A 22,561-nucleotide genomic window follows, 5' to 3' on the forward strand; every position below is an offset into this window, starting at 1 on the left:
ATTTGTGGTTCTAGAAAATAGATTCATTCTGCAACTGGATGCAGAACTTAGTATATTTTTTGCCGGAGCCTCACTCCAGTGAAGATACCTTCTATTGAAATGATTACCTTTTTCTCATGTTAGGGTGTGTATGTTGTTTGAGAGAGAGAGAGAGAGAGTCGTAATTATACTTTTCGTTAAGGTGTACCGTGATTCATGACTCTCCTAAATCATCCCCTAACCTTTAACAATGTGTTCTGATACCCATAATCATCCAATCAAGAAGGGTAACGGGAATAAGGAAGACTTTAAGAAAGCCATAGTCCAAATCCAATGCAGTTCCCGCTTACGAGGGGCGTTGGAAAAGGAAGGCTGGAGACAGAACTAACCTTTTGTGTTTGGCACTAATCAGCCTGAGCTATTACCGTTGCACTAAGAAATGGCACCTAATAAAGCAGACAGAAATATGCAGAAATGTCTCGAATTCAAAATTGGAATGCATAAGCTGAGAATTATTTCTCATTATATAATTTTCTGCACTCAGTCATAGATTTGATTTACAATCATGAAATATGTTGGAGAATAATTATAGGAGTGATTTAAGCATTGACAGAATGTTAAAGTTGCTATACTTGGGTAACAAGTTGTTGCCATATTTGCATTTGACTTTCTGCGTAATTCCTTTATTATAAAATACTTGTAGAGCAAGAAATTTCTTTTCTCTAGCTACAAGTCTTCCCCAATTCAGCTATAAATAGATGTGGTTATCTTAAACAAAATTAAGAGAGAATATAATAAAAGTGATGTAACCATTTGGGCTTTGTGTTTCTATCCTTGTGTTCTCCATGTTTATTTTCTCTCTTCAATTTTTATGTCTTTCATTATGGTATCAGAGCAGGTTTATTATACCCTACTCTATACTCTACTCGTCTCGGATCTTCGGATCAACTCGTCTCGGATCTACGGATCAACTTGTCTCGAATCTTTGCAACTCGCCTTGGACTCTCGATAACTTCATATTCAGTTTCAAGTTGGACACTTGAGTTAAATCTCCATGTACAACTTGAGAGGGGTGTTGGATAATAATTATAGGAGTGATTTAAGCGTTGACAGAATGTTAAAGTTGCTATACTTGGGTAACAAGTTGTTGCCATATTTGTATTCGACTTTCCGTGTAATTCCTATATCATAAAATACTTGTAGAACAAAAAATTTCTTTTCTCTAGCTACAAGTCTTCCCCAATTCACCTATAAATAGAGGTGGTTATTGTAAACAAAATTAAGAGAGAATATAATAAAAGTGATGTAGCCCTTTGGGCTTTGTGTTTCCATCCTTGTTCTCCATGTTTATTTTCTCTCTTCAATTTTTATGTCTTTCAAAATATATACTGCGAGCAGATCATCTAGACATTAGACACATCCCTCAAGCCAAAAAATCCCTCAAGCCAAAAACCATATGATATTTAAATTAATGGAAACAAATTCAAATAACCAATATAGCACCTCTGTATGACGTGTTGTGTACACAAGATCTCTATTAACTCCAATACATCTATCGAACATGCATAACTTCCACGTATTAACATCAACAATCAATTAATAAAAAAAATTAAACAACGAAATACATGTTATATGATCGTGCAACAATATTATTCCGAAAACTATTCTTGGTTATATGGAATAAACTCAACATCACCAATCATAAATATTGCATTTTCATTCCAAGTTCCAACAGTACAAAATACATCTAAATGAGCAAACAAAAACAACATATATTCTCAATATTCTTCCAGGAACAATTTTTCAGTACTTAAATAGGGAAAAGAGACATCACAACATGTATTCAGGACATTAGAACTACATCTAACTAGATGACAAGTTAACTCATATGGAAAGAAACTAAAAGAGAGAGCATCATTTATATCTCATAATATTTTATCAAGTTCCAAAAACTTACTCGAAACTCCTTCGAGAAAGGAGATATCATTGTTACAAGGCAAGACTCCATCCCATGACTATGAATAACTGCCCCAGCATTGCACATCTCATAAGCCTGAAGAACGGAAGGAAGACAAGTCATTACAGCTTGAAGAGCACAAATCAAAACTGAAAGATGAAAATATATATAAACAAGAAACTATCAGTCAATTATATACTGCATCAGCAATTACTGAACAATCACAACTACAAGGGAAGAAAAAAGAAAAAGAAAAACAAGAAAGATTTTTGAAAAACTAGCTTTGACATGCATAAACAATAATTTTAAAAGAAAAAAAAAAAAAATGAAATTCAACAAAAGGAGAAAAATAGAAAACTGATGTTGGGTAGGATCATAACAAAAGTCCATAAGAATGTTCTAAATTTCAGAATACGTTATTTAACGAATTAAATTAATTTTTAAATTTAAAAAAGAAAAACAGTTCACAACTGACAAAGATAAATCATCCAAATTAGACAAAATCTTAAAAATCAGCACTTAAGGGATATATAAATTCATTTCTTTCGGTTTTTGCTGACTATTGTGCATCCCAAGGTAATGATCAACTCCTTGTCTTATGTACTATCTGATAAGTAATTTTGACGTAGCTACTGCTGCCTGCATTCTAAGGGGCATAGATACCTCCATAAAAGCACCCACAAAAGCAAATGCATAACTTGGGGTGTTACTTGGTATGACTGAAAAATCTAAAACATTTGGCATATGTAATTCTAATCCTATACCAGATGAGCTATAATGTTCCCATCTGATTAATGATCCTTGAGATGCAGCTGATAGCCATATGATAGAGAATGCCAAAAAACCCTAATGATAGGAAAATACGATGATTCTGCTCTTTGGCAGACCGTAAACATGTTGAGACATCATAATGAAATTTTTGAGCCCTTATTAAGCTGTACTTATTGATTTAGTGTCTCTTTGTGGTAATTAAACAAATGAGAAATTCTTTTAACTACTATGCACATGTGCATGCACACAAGGAAACATACAATCAAACCCCAACAAGATCGATCAAAAATTAAGCTGCACAATCTTGTAATGCCTCAAAGTTCAGAAAATTTACCATCCCCAAACTGCAATTTTTTACGGTTTTTGAACTTATCATGTTAACGACCATCTATTCCAAAAGCTTAAGCTAATAGAAATGGTGTAACTTCAATATTTATATCCTTCAACACAGGCCCCCCACACGTGGCATTCTTTACCATTTTTTCAACACTTGTTTTTTAATTTTAATTATCAGGGTGACACTGATGTTTGAACACATGATCGCTCTAATACCATGTTAACAACCATTTCTCTAAACCCTCTGTTAAAGGATATTAATATTAATGTGACACCCTCTCTAAAAGCTTAGGCTTTCATAGTAGATGGTTGTTAACATGGTATCAGAGCCAAAGGTCTCAGGTTCAAACCTCATTGTCACCCTAATTAAAAATTGAAAACACGTGTTGGACCAAGAAGAAGGCAACACGTGAGGGGGCGTGTTAGAGGATATAAATATTAATGTGACGCCCTCTCTAAAAGCTCAAGCTTTTAGAGTAGATAGTTGTTAACATATCAAAATAATAATAAAAATAATAAACAAAATAAAATTTTACTGCTTTTGAAATTTTCTTGATTCCAATCAATGGAAGTTCTTCAATTTGACAACAACAAAAAATTTCTCCGGATTCATTTTATTATTATTTTTTTATGGTGTTTCACAATGCTGTCCAACAAAACAGACTTCAGAGCATATTTAAACATCCCATTATCTGCATGAAAAGATAATAAGAATCAACTGTACTGCATGGCTAAAAACAACAACACACAAGTAATCCATGACTTTGAACTCAAATGACCAGGTCACAACACAACATGAAAATCACTAAAGGATCAGGAACTAAAAAACAATGCATAGTATACAAATCTACTGTATACCTTCAAGAAGAGAGGAGCACAATCAGTGCATTTGGGAGGATTGTGGGGATAAGGCTTGAGAGGAGGTGTCGACAAAATAAACCCGTCAGATGATAGCACATACATGTCCTCTGGGACCATTCTTTCCTTCTGGATGCCTACACAGGCATATTTTTTACAATATGAAAAAATCGGGTGGGAGAAAAGAGAAAATTTACCTATAAGTTCTACTTTTTCCTCCTAAATACAAGTAAGTTCTATCAAATTTCAATAATACTATTAAATTCTTACTTTTGACAAAACAATTCCATTAAGTCCTAAACATCTAAATCTTCCACCCATACCCTTCTCAAAATATTTTGCAATTATAATCTCTATCCAAAAATTGATATATAAATTCAAAACTTTTTTTTTAACTGCTCAAACATGTTTAATATTAAATTTCTAAATTTTATTTTTTTTAATAATTAATCTATTTTCTAAAAGTACAAGAAAATTAATCAGATGTGTTTCAAATAAAAGATAAATATTATTTTTTTAGAGAGTAAATTACATTTGTGGAGAAGACTTAATGGTCAAATTCAAATCTGATAGAATTTATTGGTCTTTAGGAGATAAAAGCAGGACTTATTGATAATTTTCCCTAAGAAATGGATATATATATATATATATATATATATATAGAGAGAGAGAGAGAGAGAGAGAGAGAACAGAAAAAGAGATTGTAACTAACAGTGAAACCCAAAACACAAATTATGCATATATACTCTCTAAACAAATATATGTATATACAATAGAGAGAATGAGGGGAGGGGGGAAGAGTACCAGAAGGGGACATGACAATGAACTGATGGTGCCTGGGAATGGAATCATCATGGACTTTAATGGTGATGCTACCTCCAGTACCCGAAACCCATCCCAGTGTGTAGAAGCGCCGGCACAGTTCAGATACCAATGCCCTTGTCTCCTTCACAGGGCTGCTTTCTAGATACGACTTGGTTGAATCCGATAATTCCACACCATTTTGGACCACCTGTTCAGATAGTGCCACTGCCACTGTTGCACTGTTCATATTAGCAGTTGCCGAAGACATTGATGGTGACTCCACTATCTTGCCGTCTGAGAAGAGAGAGATATTCGGTTCGAGCCTTAAGGTCAAACTGAAGTCCAAAAAATTAACTGGGATTTTGTGTGCATTTACTGAGAGAAAGATAACACAAAATTCTTGCCTTCATCCCCTCAAACAGGGCAACAACAAAGCTCATACAATTACCTGCCGCATACAGGATTTGCACGACACTCAAATTGGAAGAATGACATGCAAGAAAAATCACACCTCACAGCTACCACCAAATGGAAGTGTTAACGCATAAAAATATGGAAACAGTGTATCAATTCAAATCCTGAATGCAAAGTTTGTGGCATAAGGAATACCAGACTCTCTAAAGAATAGGTTAGTTTGAGATGAAACCTATACAACAGTGATGTAATGGTCCAATAACATATGATGATGAACATGATGGTTTTATGATTGGAAGTGAATCAATACGAAATGTGGCATGCCAGTTGGTGATCTCAAGTTGAAGGACAGCATTGATGACCCAGTGAGTCAGTTCAATGTGACGCCACTCAAAAGGTCATTGGGCCAAGCCCAATAAAAAAATAATCTTGCCAAAACATCCACACCATTTAATGATGCCTAGAGCTAGCCACTTGGGTAGAACTAACAACAAAGTGCGGCAAAAGTTTGATGGTAGCCATGTGGTGATGGTTCCAATTGCAACAGCGTCACATATATCCTATTTAAATTACAAGTTAAATTTATAGATTTGCATATACTATGTTAAAATACAATGATACAGTCTTTCCCTATTAACCGTGGTTCTATCTCTCACTCTACATACACCCACGCACAGATTTGGATAAATATATAGAGAAAGTTCAGGAATGGTAGTGACTAATTTAAATAACATGAATTCAAATCAACAAAATGCATCATTTATATGCTGGGAAAACCAATGGGAACTTGGGGAGGAATTGAAATCGAAATGGCTATTCTCAATTTGCTAGCTATATGAACCAACTAATCAGTGACCAAAATGAGTAAAGAGCCATATCATGCTAATTAGTTGTAGAAACAGACACCATAACAGTCTCTTTCAATAGAGCAAGCAGAACATCTGGTTGAGGCATTTATTTTATTTTTTATGCACTAGAAAGAAGATTAATATGATTAAGGCTCCGTTTGTTTTGACGTAAAATATTTTCCTTTTTCAGGTAAAATATTTTCTTTTATTTTTATTTTTCAGTGTTTGGCAAAGGTTTAGGCGAGGTTGAGGTCAAGTCCATCAGGTGGGGCGTGTAAAATAGCTTACCGAAAATTGATGAATAAGTTATTTTTGTTAGGTTTAAATATTTTTTTCTTTCGTAAATATTTTAGGACAACCAAACGCCAGAAAACACAGAAAATATTTTCCGTAAAATATTTTACGCTCAAACAAATGGAGCCTAAGAGTAAAAAAGGGCAAACCTAGTGCACGAGCCTCCAATTTAAAGTTAATTGACCAGTAAGACTCTAAATTATGTGTTCTTCCATTGTGAGCCGCATTTAATTTAGATAATTTAAAACAAATTGAATTGCAAATTCCTTTCCAGCAGCGCAAGTTACAATTTTGATCCATTACAGATAGCGCCTTTCCATTTCTGAAATAATGTCTGAATGGCACAAAACAGTGTCATTTACGCTAACGTATGAAGTGCTGATATGCAACACAAGTACAACGCGAAACAGATATAGTGATACATCAAATCTTAAAATAAAAAATAAAAATAGAACATGGACACAGCAAGGATACGCCAAAAAAAATAATAATATAAATATATTATTATATATACAAAAAAACAATTTTTGCTCATTTTATCCATATTATCATAAATGCAATCACTAATTTGGAGCTTAAAACTAGATGTGTGTTGTTTCTGTTTTCTAAAACTTAATATTATTTTTCTAATTAACTCATAATATGTCTTAAAATTTCATTGAAATCATTTTTTTTCCTGTAAAAATAATTGCAAAATTAACCTGTCGTGTCCTGAAAGTGTCCCTGCCATCTCCATGACATGTCTCAGCCGTCTCCAACCAAGAAAAACAAATATTTAAATTCCAAGACACTTCTAGTCGCATCAGACACGTGTCCAATGCTAGTCCATTACGAACTCATGTCCCCCAAAACCACAGCACCCCTCTAAAGAAGTGTCCGTGCTTCCTGAATACTAAAAAAATGTATAGGCAGTTTGTTTCTAGAACTTCATCTTCAACACAGATGCCAAAATATGCGCACTGCCTATTTAAAATTGAAATAGGGGAAGGGAAAAAGAGAAAAAGAATAAGAAAACTAAAATGCGCCTGACCTGATAATATCTCTCTACGGATCTTAGCTTTAATGTTATAAACATTTCTCGAATCTGATACTAGATGTGGATTCCTTTGCCTTAGTACCTTGAGAATCTGCCGTGGCCTTTTACCTGCTGCAGTCATTTCCCTTATTATAAGGACCTCTTCTTCTGTAAAACGGCGGCATGAAGGGTGGTCAGAGGTATCTTTTGAAGGCTCGTGATTGTGTTCTCCGTTTTTAATGTTTAGTGTCCACAAGTCATCATCCTTTTTGCCTACGACTTCAAAAGGACAATTTGTAAGCCGAGAAGGTGTTTTCCTTTGACGCAGGTTTTCTTCTGTCTTAAGCCTTTTGCGATAAACACCACTCCTATCACAAGCAATGGTCACATACCTATCCTTTGAAGAATCCTTAATTGATACCATGTATCCTTGTGTCAGAGCAAAGTCCCGGACATGTTTGAGAAGGTCTTCACGAGTCTTAAAGATCCCAACAGGTGGTGGAAGCATATTATTTTTTTCAGTGTGGTCACTGGGATCCTGAACTTCCATCATAAGAAGTTCAGAGTGAAACCTAGACAAGAGAAAAAATAAAACATAACTTACAGATACATATGGGTAAACAAACACACTTCAGAGTGAAACCAAGTTGAGAACAATAATGATAACTTCAAAGAGTTGATTGCATGTGTGTATACAGTATACACAAGCCGAGGCACATGTTGCACATGTGAGACAATGAGAGAATGAACAAAAGGTGAGAGAAAATAAATATAGCACTATACTGCATCAGTCCGTATCAATCCAACAATCAATCAAAAAGAAAGAAAAAATGATTTCTCCTTGTCTCATTTCTGAACCTTCGCTCATGATCTACCCAACCTTCCTCTATTTCCCAATCTGTTTCTCAGTCTGAATCTTCCATTACTAAGCTAAGTTAATGTGTTAACTAATTACCTTTTTCCTGGCAAATATTTATGAATATGGAATCTTTCATTACTTATCAAGTCTCAACATTTCAGTTCTAGCCATTTTTCAAGTTATCTAAACTAGACACACTAGTTATTCTTGATAATTTCCTCAAAAATCTTAATACAGGATAGATGCAGCTAAATTGCTAACATTAGCTAAAATAAATAAATCCAGTTCAAATTAGCCACTGATGATTGCAGCCACTATCGCCAGCTCCTGAACACATGTACGCACACGTAGAAGGTGGTGTTTAATCTGACTGAGATGGAAGGCTACTAATTGTAACTGTGTGTGAAAGGCCTATTTGTCTGTTCTCGCATATTATGTAAACAAAACTCTTAGTTTAGGCATCTGGATTAAGTCACATCATCGGTTGAATTGTCATTGACATTGTAGTTGTGATTGAAAGGATTGAAGAGCGAACCAAGATCGCATTGACATATTTCTTCCAGCTTCAACAATCACACGAGTTAGGAACGGTAATTCACCAAGAAGACCATAGGTTTAGATTGATTGATTAATCATATAGATGATTTATAAATTGCTAATTGACCCTTAATAGACTTATCAGTTTCCAGGATGAGCTATAAAGTGATTTCAATTGCAAAAATGTACTTTAGTCGGACTAGATCAATTAGACGGACTTATAATAGATACCCATATAAGGAATCGTTGTGGTCGGAAATTTGCCTATCTACCGAAGTCTCTGATAAACCTTATAATTCCAAGAAACATACTCAATAGGCCTTATAGCAATATAAAATTTTCTTAAATTGGACATTGTGTGACCCTTCAACTAAGCCCCTAAAGTCAAACCATGTGCATGAACCATTGAGTAGTGACTAAGTATAGATGTTTAAGCAACCAGACAGTTACCAATGCAGAAAATCCATCCATTCATGCAAAGCCATCTAGAATGTTACATACAGATGCTCAAAGCCATATATTGATGATTCTCTTCCTAGAACGAAAAACATGCAATTTCTAGTACAAGTTGGTTTCTAGCCCCTCCAAAACCCATCCGGATGCTTTCAATATGATTAATAATCATTCTAAAACTATAAAAAGGTTCTAAAAGAATAGGAAAATACTCTGGGTGTTGGGAGGGGCAGACTGGACAGTGGACACAAACCAAACCTTTGTATTATTTGCACAAAGTGGCGCTCTCAATATCCGAAACCCGCATTCTTACTTTGAAATGTAATCCGAACCCATCTATCATCCTCAGATTACAGTACTACCACTTTCCATTTAGCTATTACGAGCTCTATCCTGAGTTTCTTACCAGAATTACATAAAATAAGAATTACGAATCAAATAAGCTAACATCACCTACATCAGAGTTTTCCAAGTTTTTTTAAAGATGAATCGCTTAAACATCCATTCATCAATGCATTGCCAAAAATATTTAGCTGCATTTCAATGAAAAAATCAAATTTCGTCAATAGGTATATATATTTATTTATGTATGTAAGTGAAAGCAGATTAAAGCATACCTATATTTTTCAGTGTTGGTTGATGAAGAAAAAGCCCAACTGTTTCAAATTAGCATTGTTGGACGAATAAGATGAAGAACTATAGACGTGGTGACTGTAGGGTTTATGGTGATGAAACAGAGCAGAGAACGCAAAAAGAGAGGAGAGAGAATTTTTAGAGGGAAAAAAAAGGAAGATGGGAAGGCAGTTTTAGGGATTTTCCAAGGAAGAGAGATGGGTATTGCCAAGGAGCGTTTCTGAGACCGCAAGGAAACGCTTTACTTCCGGGTCAATGCCTTAATAGTGCTGTTGCTGTGGCGCTGTGGCACGTTTGGGTCGTGGACGCACTTGATTACTAGTATTATTAAAATTTACCATCAGAATTGAACTTGTCAATGCATCAATTTTGAACTTAAATCCAATTTAATAATTGAATATGAATTAAAATGTTCTATTCAATAACTTTAAAGATTTGAGTCCAATAATTCATTAGTTATAAATATAAATTATCATGGTTAGAGTCTAGAATTAATAATTATATGTTATAAATATATTATCTAAATTTTTACCTATAAAATATTATTATAGGGTCATTTTTCTTTTCTGCATAATAATAAGGGGACAATAAAGGTTCATGCGAGGCATAATCAAGGTCTAAAGCTTAATCGGGCAATTAAACAAATGATAGCACTGTAGGGAACACAGAACACTACACTAGGGCGTAGTAATGCGTGCTTGGCTTTTTGTCCTGCCTATAACTGAAAATGGACAAATGAAGTAGTTATGAGTGGTCAAAATGTTCTCAATCCTAATGTCCATGTAGGGTTTCGTTTTCCAAGTTGATGCCAACATTTTATTTGGTGACGAATAAAAGAATGGGCGAGTGTTGAACCCACAATCATGTGCAACAGTCCTTTTTTTTTTTTTTTGACTTTGGTACCTGTGGATAAGTGTGGTAGGGATGTCTATAACGTCAACCATGAACTATGGCTATGGTTATGGTCTTGTCGCCTAAAATTGGGATAGGGTGTATACATGTGACAAACAATAGCATTTGCAAGATTGGGAATCTGAAATTATTTGGTCCTACTTAATAGAAAATGTGATTGAAACTTGATAAAATTATTTAAATTTTATAAAATGGATCTCGTCATTTTGTGTTATATTATTATATCATAGTTTGAAAAGAATATAACGCGCGTGTGTGTGTATATATATATATATATCAGGGGACCACTAACACAAAAAAACTTAAAACGTCTCAAGATGCATATTTGATGTAAAGGTCAAGGGAACAAGTAGGAAAGCCTCACAAATTTAATTGCTGCAAATGAGTGGGTTGTTCTTGAAGAGTTGGGGATTGGTTTGTTTAAAGTTCGGTACGAATTCATTCATTGAGTTAATGGGTTGAGTTTAACTTCAATTTTGAGTTGTTTTCGAATTTTTTTTTGGCTTGGCTAGTTGGTGCAGATGGCAAACTAATGAATACTAAACTTGTACAAGTTCGCATGTGTTCATAATAAATATTCATACACATAAATTTGTACAGAGTTGCATTTGTTCATGAATATGTAAGTTTATAGATTATTATAAGGTAAAGAAATAAGTCAAAGCGATTTTGAATACAAATTCAATCTAAACCAATGATATTGAGATTGGTTGTTTTAATTAACCACTGATGATTGCAGCCACTATCGCCAGCTCCTGAAATAGAAGGTGGTGTTTAATCTGACTGAGATGGAAGGCTACTAATTGTAACTGTGTGTGAAAGGCCTATTTGTCTGTTCTCACATATTATGTAAACAAAATTCTTAGTTTAGGCATCTGGATTAAGTCACATCATCGGTTGAATTGTCATTGACATTGTAGTTGTGATTGAAAGGATTGAAGAGCGAACCAAGATCGCATTGACATATTTCTTCCAGCTTCAACAATCACACGAGTTAGGAAAGGTAATTCACCAAGAAGACCATAGGTTTAGATTGATTGATTAATCATATAGATGATTTATAAATTGCTAATTGACCCTTAATAGACTTATCAGTTTCCAAGTGCAAAAATGTACTTTAGTCGGACTAGATCAATTAGACGGACTTATAATAGATACCCATATAAGGAATCGTTGTGGTCGGAAATTTGCCTATCTACCGAAGTCTCTGATAAACCTTATAATTCCAAGAAACATACTCAATAGGCTTTATAGCAATATAAAATTTTCTTAAATTGGACATTGTGTGACCCTTCAACTAAGCCCCTAAAGTCAAACCATGTGCATGAACCATTGAGTAGTGACTAAGTATAGATGTTTAAGCAACCAGAGAGTTACCAATGCAGAAAATCCATTCATTCATGCAAAGCCATCTAGAATGTTACATACAGATGCTCAAAGCCATATATTGATGATTCTCTTCCAAGAACGAAAAACATGCAATTTCTAGTACAAGTTGGTTTCTAGCCCCTCCAAAACCCATCCGGATGCTTTCAATATGATTAATAATCATTCTAAAACTATAAAAAGGTTCTAAAAGAATAGGAAAATACTCTGGGTGCTGGGAGGGGCAGACTGGACAGTGGACACAAACCAAACCTTTGTATTATTTGCACAAAGTGGCGCTCTCAATATCCGAAACCCGCATTCTTACTTTGAAATGTAATCCGAACCCATCTATCATCCTCAGATTACAGTACTACCACTTTCCATTTAGCTATTACGAGCTCTATCCTGAGTTTCTTACCAGAATTCATAAAATAAGAATTACGAATCTAATAAGCTAACATCACCTACACCAGAGTTTTCCAAGTTTTTTTAAAGATGAATCGCTTAAACATCCATTCATCAATGCATTGCCAAAAATATTTAGCTGCATTTCAATGAAAAAATCAAATTTCGTCAATAGGTATATATATTTATTTATGTATGTAAGTGAAAGCAGATTAAAGCATACCTATATTTTTCAGTGTTGGTTGATGAAGAAAAAGCCCAAACTGTTTCAAATTAGCATTGTTGGACGAATAAGATGAAGAATTATAGACGTGGTGACTGTAGGGTTTATGGTGATGAAACAGAGCAGAGAATGCAAAAAGAGAGGAGAGAGAATTTTTAGAGGGAAAAAAAAAGGAAGATGGGAAGGCAGTTTTAGGGATTTTCCAAGGAAGAGAGATGGGTATTGCCAAGGAGCGTTTCTGAGACGCAAGGAAACGCTTTACTTTCCACGGACACTATTGTCGTTTAGGCTTCAGGGTCAATGCCTTAATAGCGCTGTTGCTGTGGCGCTGTGGCACGTTTGGGTCGTGGACGCACTTGATTACTAGTATTATTAAAATTTACCATCAGAATTGAACTTGTCAATGCATCAATTTTGAACTTAAATCCAATTTAATAATTGAATATGAATTAAAATGTTCTATTCAATAACTTTAAAGATTTGGGTCCAATAATTCATTAGTTATAAATATAAATTATCATGGTTAGAGTCTAGAATTAATAATTATATGTTATAAATATATTATCTAAATTTTTACCTATAAAATATTATTATAGGGTCATTTTTCTTTTCTGCATAATAATAAGGGGACAATAAAGGTTCATGCGAGGCATAATCAAGGTCTAAAGCTTAATCGGGCAATAATTTCTAAATAAACGGCTCTAGAACTAGATACATAAACCATTTTCATTACATATTGATTCATTAAAAAGGAAAACCTTATTGTTAATTAATAAGATTCTCCATTTTCATTTTTACATCCATGTGTATATACCAAGTAACATGATGCATGTGATTTGATTAGTTCTGACCATTCTTAAGTTGTTGAACAGTATCAGCTGATATCCTGAAGGCCTTGGTGAGAACTTCATCTGGAATGCTAGAGCCAATAAAGTTCTTAGGAAGAGCAATGTTGCCAGCATTAGAGCTTCCAAGTGCCGAAACCACAACAGCCTTGTTGGTCTTATCAAAGTTGGCCATTTATATTTTGAAACCACAACAGCCGTGAGAGGTGGGCTTCCCTTATATTTGTTGTAATCGAAATTCCCTTTAGCATTATATGTGTGCAAGATCTCTCATGAATGGGGCACTCGTTTTGCCCATGTTACTATGTTAGTAGTCAACTAAGCTAATTTTTACTGCTACTAATATTTGTAAGTATATCTCCAGTGGATAGTCCACCTCTCACGGTAATGATGAACCCATTAGAAGGGTTCACTTTTTTCTTTTCTTTTTTCTTTTGTGAGTGAGGTGCACATACACCAAACAAGTAACCTTTTGGTGCAAGGTGCAAGGTGCAAGGTGCAAGACAGGGACTCATTTCTGGGTTTCAATGCTAGGTTAATCTCAGCCTTATGCAGTGGCTCACAGCGGCGGAGTCAATTAAGGCTCAGAGCGGCACGTGTCCTCCTACTCTTACTCCAACCTACTATACATAGATATATATTTTTGTTATATACGTATATTTATATAATAATTTAAAATAGTGCCCCTCCTAAAATTTTCAAACTCCTCTAATTTCTTTTTTTTCTTTTTTAAATTACATGCATCCCCTTCTTCAAGTACACCATATGTTTTTCCTTTTCTGATTTTGTTTCTTTTTTCAAAAAATTTCTTTTTTCACTTATGTATAATTATGTATTGTTCCATTTTTTCTTTTTATCGATGACATCTGTGATTGTAATTAATTAAAATATTATTAATCAATAATTTAATTCTTATATTTGTAAATATATTTTTTTTACAATACTTATTTAGCATATTATTTTACAACTATTTTTTTTTTTTTTTTTTTTTGTCTTTCGATTTAAAAAAATTATATTTTTTATATTTGTTGATTTTTTTTTCTCAATAAATAAATTGTACTTCCTCTGAAATAAAATCATAACTCTGCTGTGTGGCTCAGATCTTTTTCAATAGTGGTAAATAATACTATAATCCAATTTTTATTTTTGAGTACTACATCAATAGCAATTCTCATTACAGTATTGCATTAAACACAGAATCTGTCATGATGACATTTATAGAGATGACCCAAAATTCGTTCCAAAATATGCTATTTAGAACGAAAATAAATGGTCGCACTAAAACTGCATTTATTATTTTATTTTCATAAATACTAAAACTGCATTTATTGCACAACAGTTTTTATATAGAAAAAGCCACTAATTGCAAAAACTTTAATTGTCCTAAATTGTAACCTTGTAGCCTAGTGTTACAAGGGTAGGGTATTTGTCTCACATTATATTCTAATGGAGAGTGAAAAGGGTATAATCGTATAAATAGATAGGTATGCAGTACTACCCAATAGTTTAAAATTTTCGATAAATAGGTAAGTGCCTACTCGTTGCACCTAGTGGTATCTTCTCTACCTAGCTTCTAACATGGATGGTGAGGATTCGAAATCCCCAAAGGGGCGACCTAAATATTTAGGTTGTGTGTGTGTGTATGGGTGCAACTTGGGTTGGGCAATCCGAACTCAACCAGAGGCCAACCCCTTTTTCGCGAGCTTGGACAATCATTTTTATAATTAAGTTTGGGTTAAGGTGCTACCAACCCGAGTAAACCCAAACCCGAATTGTAATATTATTTTTATATATCTATAAATATATATATTAATTTTAAATGCATTATATATACTATTCAAATTCTTATCACCTTTTTATTTTCAACTTCTTTTGTTAAATCTTAATTTATAAGCATTTGTTAGTAATTTATTAAAAATTTGTAATAAGTTTTAAAAACTTTTTTGTTTAAGAGTAATTTAATCAAATTTGTCATATAAATAATCCGACTTTCTAAAGCCCGAATTTAAAAGAAGGACTGATCGGCAAAGGATATAGAGCGTTTGACGGAGAGGATGCGGGTATGGCCGCCGTGGTAGCGGAGTTTGCCGTCGAGGTAGTGGGGGAGGATTCCGCCACCATAGCTACAGAAGAATCTGATGGTGGAGGTGGAGGATGGTTTATGGGTGTTGAGAGAAGGAGTAACCATGTTGATTTGGGTTTGGTGTTGCGATTGGAGAAAAATGTGGGTTAAGTCTTTGAAGATTGTTGGTGTGAGCATGGCGACCAAGGTCGTTGTGTAGTGATGAACAAGGTCGCCATTCTGATGACCTAGTTTGGGTTGCTATAAACAATGACTTTCAGGTCGTTGATGGATAGAGGATGGGTCACTTAAATAGCAACCCAGTAATTGAGGAGGACAACGACATAATGGTCGCCATTAGGTAATGGAAACCAGGTGGCCATCCAATGAACCGATGATTGGAGAAGAAAGTCAATAACCAAAGGTCGCTACCAGCGTCATTAATGAAATATGGATTGCTGTTTTTTGTAGGGACCAGATGATGAGCGCTAAATATTGTATATCCGAGCCCCTAAATATACATATGTTAAGACCTAAAGGGTTACTTCTATCCAGTTTTATACTGATTTATGTTTATTTCGTGTTTTTAGGTACTTTCCCAAAGAAATAGTTAACACCGGGATTTTATGATGAAAAGACTGATATTGAAGCTTACAGAGTCGTTGCTGGTCATCCGAAGCAAGCCGAGAGTCAATGGTGAAGTTTAGAAAAATTTAATGCCAAGGCTTGAGCCTCAACTCTAGGGCTCGAGCTTAGCAGAAAAACAAGAAATTCAACTAAGGTAGCAAAACTCGAGCCTTGATCTTAAGAGCTCGAGCTCCACTTAAGGGTGCTTGAGCCTAACCTCAGGGTGCTCGAGCTTTTGCCTAAAAGCTCGAGCCTATGAGGCGTCGAAATTTGAAGTGTTGATTTCAGAAAAGCCATGCTCCCGGGACCTCGTGCCAAGGCTCAAGGGATCGAGCGCTGTTCCACAAAGCTTGAGCCCTGAGCCAAAAAACTCGAGCCCAAGACTCAGGGCTCGAGCACCATGAAGGAGTGATCGAGCACCCTCAAGAAGAAGTCCCAAAACGGCTAAGTGTTGAATAAAAATACGTTTCGAACAAATTTTGCTCCCAGGGCTCGAGCCCAACTCAGAAAAGTCTGGACCTTCTTCAGTATTTTGGGCATACCTTTTGACTCAAAATTCCAAATTGAGCAAACTCAGTGGCTATTGAAAGAAGGCTCGAAGCTTGATTTTTTGTCTCTAATAGTAATCTCGAGATTCGCACTCTAAATGTGTCAAAATCAAGTTACAACGTCAGAACAAGTTGCTGACAGGTTAAGCTCGAGCCTTGGCATCCTGGAGGTTAAAAATACATGCGGGAATTTGTGTAAAATCACCCTTCTTTATTTCTTTACGAGCCCAATTGTTACCAAAAGCTGTAAAACCAATCTAAAAGGGATTAGAACTTGTTCTCCATTATAAAAGAAGAGGAGAAGATACATTAAGCGGAATCCATCTATCTCATTCATTTCTCTCACGACGGCTTTTAGGGTTTTGAAGAAGAAGATCCAAAATGAGATTTGGCAGTTCATGGCGATGAAGACCACAACAACACAGATGATATCTTGCGTCGTCATGAGTTGCTAATTCCTCTCTTAAGGCATTGATGTAGCCCGAATCTGAATACTATGGTTTGATTGTTCTGTATTTTAGGAATTTAATATATTATGTGTTTTGATTGCACGATTATGAGTAATTGACTTAATTCAATTGGTTTTTAATGATTAATTAGTTTTTGAATGATTAATACCTTATCTTAGATTTAATTGTTCTTAAATTATATTCAACATATTCCTAGTGTACGAGATTGACGGCTAATAACTTATCAGACAATAAGAATAGAGATCATGTAATGGTGTTCAAATGTTTTTTTGTGAATGAATGTTTTCATAGTCTATGCATAGGGAAGACGACTTATGCTGCAAAATTAGTTAGAAACATGTAGGTAGATAATTCGTGCCAACCGAAGATAGGTTATTATTAACTAAAATTCATGAAAGATCTTTTTTTGAATCTGAATTAAACAAATGTTATTGAGTTTAATTCCATATAATACATAATTATTGAATTCCCAAGGTTGAACAGTTGATCATAGTAGGAGGTTCATGGTGAAGTCAATCATTTAGTATTTTTTCTCTTGATCTCAATCATTTTATTCCATTCTATTTCTTTTATGCTATTGAATTGCATCACAACACAACAAATCAAATTCTCTTTATAAATTAAAATAGTATTAATTAAAGACTCGATAAACCACCATAGTCATTGAGGTTCGACACCCTCAACATAGCCCGATCTTACAAGGATTCATTCTATTGCGAGTAGTATTTTATTATTGATAAATAAAAGCACACATCACCCGACATCCATTATCTCTGGTGAGATATGTCGGAGAGAGAAGGATAATAGGTTGCTTTTTCGACGACCTGGTTAATGGAATAGAGAGCAGTGATAAGACATCCATCAATTTTGGCAATATATGTCGGAGAGATAGGGATAACAAGTCGTTATTCTAGCGACCTGGTTAATGGAACATAGAGCAGCGACCTTTGGTTGGTTTTCATGTAGTGGGTCGCCGAATTTGGGTGAGCTGTGGGCGATCTTCGGATTAGGTGTTGCAAGGAGCTTCACGGTGGTGCGGTTAATGAGTATAGTTATGAAAAACTATCTGACGCTGATACACAGTAGCTCACAGTGAGTGATCCATTAATCATGACACCTTTAGAAGAAAAAAAATCTAATTAGAGATCGATAAGCTACCTATGAGCATCGTGTGAAATCCTAGCAAGGAAGAAGGCTTTGGTACAATGCCCTCTTTTAGGTGCAAGCGAACAAAGGATTTCTCGGCGCCGGCTTGTTGTTTTGGTTTTGGGTCTATTTTAAAGAAAGAGGGGGTGAGAGTTTTAGAAGGGGAAAAAAATGACATTAAGGGTCTTTTTGTAATTTAAAAAATAATAATTTTAAAATGTTAAGTTAACATTAAATAGTAAGGTCAATTTTGTAATTTTAAAACTCGATTAACGGGCCGGACATGAATATTGGGGCAATGTGATCATTTTTTTAAATATAGAGGATTTTTTGAAATAGGTTAGGAATTTATGATCAAAATTTGAAAATAATTGATGTTTTTTTAAAATTAGCCCTTTAAAAAAGGGTCAAGTGAGGAAAACACCCCTAAAGTATGCTTACAGTGCATATCACACCCCTCGAGTGCACAAAACACCCTAAAGTTTTAATTTGGTGCAAATAGATCCCTCTAACAAATCTAAACCCTAAGTTGACTAAATTACCCTTACTATTTATAAAATATATAAAAATAAATAATTTTGTAAAATGACCGAAAATGACACTACTGGAGAACGCCCCTCACGTGTAAAAAACACTTCTAAAGTTTCAATTTGGTGCAAATAGGTCCCCTTGACAAATTTAAACCATAAGTTAACTAAATTACCATTATTGAACCATTTTATAAAATATATAAAAAAATTTATTTTGTAAAATGACCGAAAATGATCCTATTGGAGGACACCGACAATGGACAAATAAATACAAAAATAGAAAATAAAAGTATAAAAGAAAAGTAAAGAAAAAAACAGAAAGAAAAAAAATAAAATAAAAAATAAAGTGCAAACTAAATAAAACAAATATGCTCCAAACTCCAAAAATCAGTGCACACTGATATTTGGATTTTTTTTCATTTTTTTTAATAGTGTTAGTACGAAAAAAATAAAGAAAAAAAAAATTAGCAAAAAATATTAAACTAAAATCTCAAAGAATTCAAATCCTTGTTCTACAAATTCTTAAAGTTAAAATTAAAAAAAAATATATATATATATATATATATATATATTTTAGAGATATATATAGAGAAAAAAAAATAATAATAATAATGTGCACACAACATCCCTATACTATGAGATTAGTATCATGTATACCCCCTTGAACATTTTAGGAAGAGTAAAATGATAAAATGGGTATTATAACACTAATTTATGTCAGATTTCTGATTGAGGAGTATTTTTTGCACAATGTGAAAAAATTAGAGATGTTTTTTTCACACTTTTTCAAATAGGGAATAAAAGTGTTACACAAATATACTTTAATGGTGTTTTCTGGACTTGTCCCTCTAAAAGTGATGGGTAATACTTGGATACAAAAAGTGCAGTGTTAGAGCCTTCCTTTAAAGGCCCAATATCACAGCTCACTTAATTTGAGTACCGAAAATAGACAATTCTTAATAAAAGTTGGACTTTTGCCATGATATTCTTTAGCAAAAAAACATAATTTTGTTCTTAATTAAAATTTGCTATTTTGAGACAAATGAAAGTTCCTCCGATTTTTCACAGCAGAAAAGCAAATAAGTATTACAACGTTAATTTGTGTCAAATTTTTTATTGAGGAGTATTTCTGCACAATGCCAAAAAATTAGGAATATTTTTTTCACACTTTTTCAAATATGAAATAAAAGTATTATACAAAATATACTTTAAGAGTGTTTTCTACACTTATCCCTTTTAAGATGTGTAATACTTGTATACAAAAAGTGCAGTGCCAGAGGCTTCCTTTAAAGGCCCAATATCCCATCTCATTGAATTTGAGTACCGAAAAGAGGCAATTCTTAATAAAAGTTAGACTTTCACCATGATATTCTTTAGCAAAAAAAAAAAACATAATTTTGTTCTTAATTAAAATTTGCTATTTTGAGACAAATGAAAGTCCCTCCGATTTTTCACAGCAGAAAAGCAACCAGTGTGGCACGAAAATTTCTCAAAAATTATATATGAATTTATGAGGCAACGTTAATTAGAGAAAAATGGTAAAGGAAAAGAAAACAAAATAATGGATGGTCAGAGAGTTCTTTATAAATAGAGTATTTTAAAACTTTGAAGCAACTCTAACGAAATTATAATTATAATAATAATAATCATTTGATGTGTAAGTGTGTAATGCATCTAAAATTCAGATTTGGGAACCTCTCCGAGGTTCTGACCTTTAAAAAGATCTTGAGAATCTAAATTTTAATAAAGGAGTTAATGGGAAGAAAAGAAAAAAAAATACATTTTAAATATATGGCATGACATTTAAAATGGCAATTGGGTGGCATTTTTTTTTAGGTCAAATAAGCTTTAACCTCCCCCCGCTATTTAAAGTATCTACCAAATGGGTAATAACCTAGTGTTGCAAGGGTGTTCCACGTGTTATTCGATTGAAAAAGTAATTAGGTATAAATGGGTAGATATGAAACACTATTCAATAACTTGAACTTGTGGATAAATGAATAATCCTCCATCCGTTACAATTGGTATCAGAACCAAACCAAATCCTTGATCCGGTGTCACGTCAAGCATCCGGTCTGAAAGGAGTCCGGGTGAGCCACATCGGGTAGGCAAGGTGGCTAGACCGCAATGAGGGCGTTGATGGGAAAGAATATTACAAGGGAATATTTGTCCTACATCAGATTTGGATTGGATATAAATGGATAGGTATGCAGCATTACCCAATAACTTACACTTTTGAGTAAATGAACAAGCAACTACTTGTTACACCCAGTTAGCACAAACTTAGCTCCCCAAGAAGAGATCAAGATTCAAGCCATCCCGAATATCAATTATTTGATTGAAATTGCTACTTTAAATAGATTAGCAAAATGAAATTCATTAAACCACCACAACTAATTAAACAATGGTTAAGTGCAAAAAACCCCGCTCTACTATCGATATAGTGCATATCAATCCCTGTGTGGTAAAAAAAACCCCTATACTATCAATTTGGTGCGATTGGGTCCTTAGTGGTGTAAAATGACGATAATACCCTCACTTCAGTTGAATAAATTAATGATTATAAATACAAGCATGTAAAATGACCCTTTTGTCCAAATTTGTATAAAATGGGATTTGTTTGGAAGAAGGATAATATAAACCTCAAATGGTATAAAATTGAAATAACCTAAACCCGAATATAATTAAATTTAAAACCAAACATGTCCTTTCATATTTTAAAATTTAAATAAATTTGTCATTTATATACATATATATATATATACACACACGTGCACATACCATATATCATTAGGGCAAATCATTTCAGCCTCCGCCTCCATAGCTATTCTCGTTCTCAACTCTGAACTTGCACCCCCCCTCCCCCCCCCGGCTGTCTCTCTCTCTTTGCAGAATCAGAAGTTCAAAACCCATATATTTTAGTTTATCTATCTGCTGCAAGAATCAAAAGTTCAAAACCCATATCGGCATATCATTTCAGATTGTTCAAAAAATCAAAACCCATTGCCCGCTGTTCCAGTTCGGGTTCGCCGTCGCAAGCTTCAGCCGTTGTTCCAGTTCGGATTCATTATTTTATTTTATTTTTTTATTTTTTTTTTTTGTCGTCGTCTAAATCAATGATTAATGGCCATTGTAACTTGGGGATGGGTTGGAATATTAACATATAATCATCATATATCATATGAGAAAGAGACAGATGGGATTCAACCAAAAAAGAAAAAAAAGGCAGATGGGTGGTGTCACAGTTACGCATATATGAGTAGAGGGATAATTGTTTTTGGATCCATAACTGACCTCTTCTTCTCTCTCCCTTTCTCTCTCTAGACGATTGCACAACAGAGACTCCATAATAAAAATTCACGGGTGTTGCTATTTGACTCGGATCCTTGCCGTTTATATGCGTGAGGTGAGGCAAAAGAGGCTGAAGGCGACGTGTCAGTTTGGTGCGGCGGAGGCAGTTTGGTGGAGGGCGCTATTTCTCTCTCTAGTTGTTGGGTGGTTCTTTGGGGTTGTATGTATATATGCGTGTATGTACATTCTGTATATACACGTTTGCCTTTTTAATCAAAATTGGTGCTAATATTGTTTTGCTTATATAATAAGTTAATAAATAGATATAAGATAAATATTATATTTCTGTTACAAAATAAATAAATATTACATCTCT

At 34.2% G+C, this 22,561-nt stretch overlaps 1 protein-coding gene across 8 annotated transcripts in view; it reads right to left on the minus strand.

The window, feature by feature from the left end:
- Positions 1-12,933, minus strand: part of LOC132308902 (probable bifunctional methylthioribulose-1-phosphate dehydratase/enolase-phosphatase E1 2) — a 33,423-nt gene extending 20,490 nt beyond the window's left edge. For 3 of the 8 annotated variants that reach the window (XR_009482497.1, XM_059807187.1, XM_059807186.1), the window contains exons 1-5: positions 9,583-9,660; positions 7,292-7,848; positions 4,706-4,999; positions 3,902-4,038; positions 1,937-2,032 (exon numbers count right to left, since the gene is read on the minus strand). Coding sequence is in view for 7 of the 8 variants with exons in the window: in XM_059807187.1 (XP_059663170.1) it covers positions 1,937-2,032; positions 3,902-4,038; positions 4,706-4,999; positions 7,292-7,848; positions 9,583-9,626 (1,128 nt within the window). In the remaining variant the exon portion in view is untranslated. Of the gene's footprint in view, positions 1-1,936; positions 2,033-3,901; positions 4,039-4,705; positions 5,000-7,291; positions 7,849-9,582; positions 9,661-9,742; positions 10,021-12,666 lie in introns of those variants that run through there. The other 5 variants (XM_059807189.1, XM_059807188.1, XM_059807190.1 and 2 more) reach the window with 5 other exon arrangements.
- Positions 12,934-22,561: the final 9,628 nt, after the last annotated feature.

The sequence above is a fragment of the Cornus florida genome, unplaced genomic scaffold (assembly GCF_030987335.1).
Source record: "Cornus florida cultivar Cherokee Brave unplaced genomic scaffold, ASM3098733v1 CherokeeBrave_3.0.0_Hap2_Chr05, whole genome shotgun sequence".
NCBI classification, from domain to species: Eukaryota; Viridiplantae; Streptophyta; class Magnoliopsida; order Cornales; family Cornaceae; genus Cornus; species Cornus florida.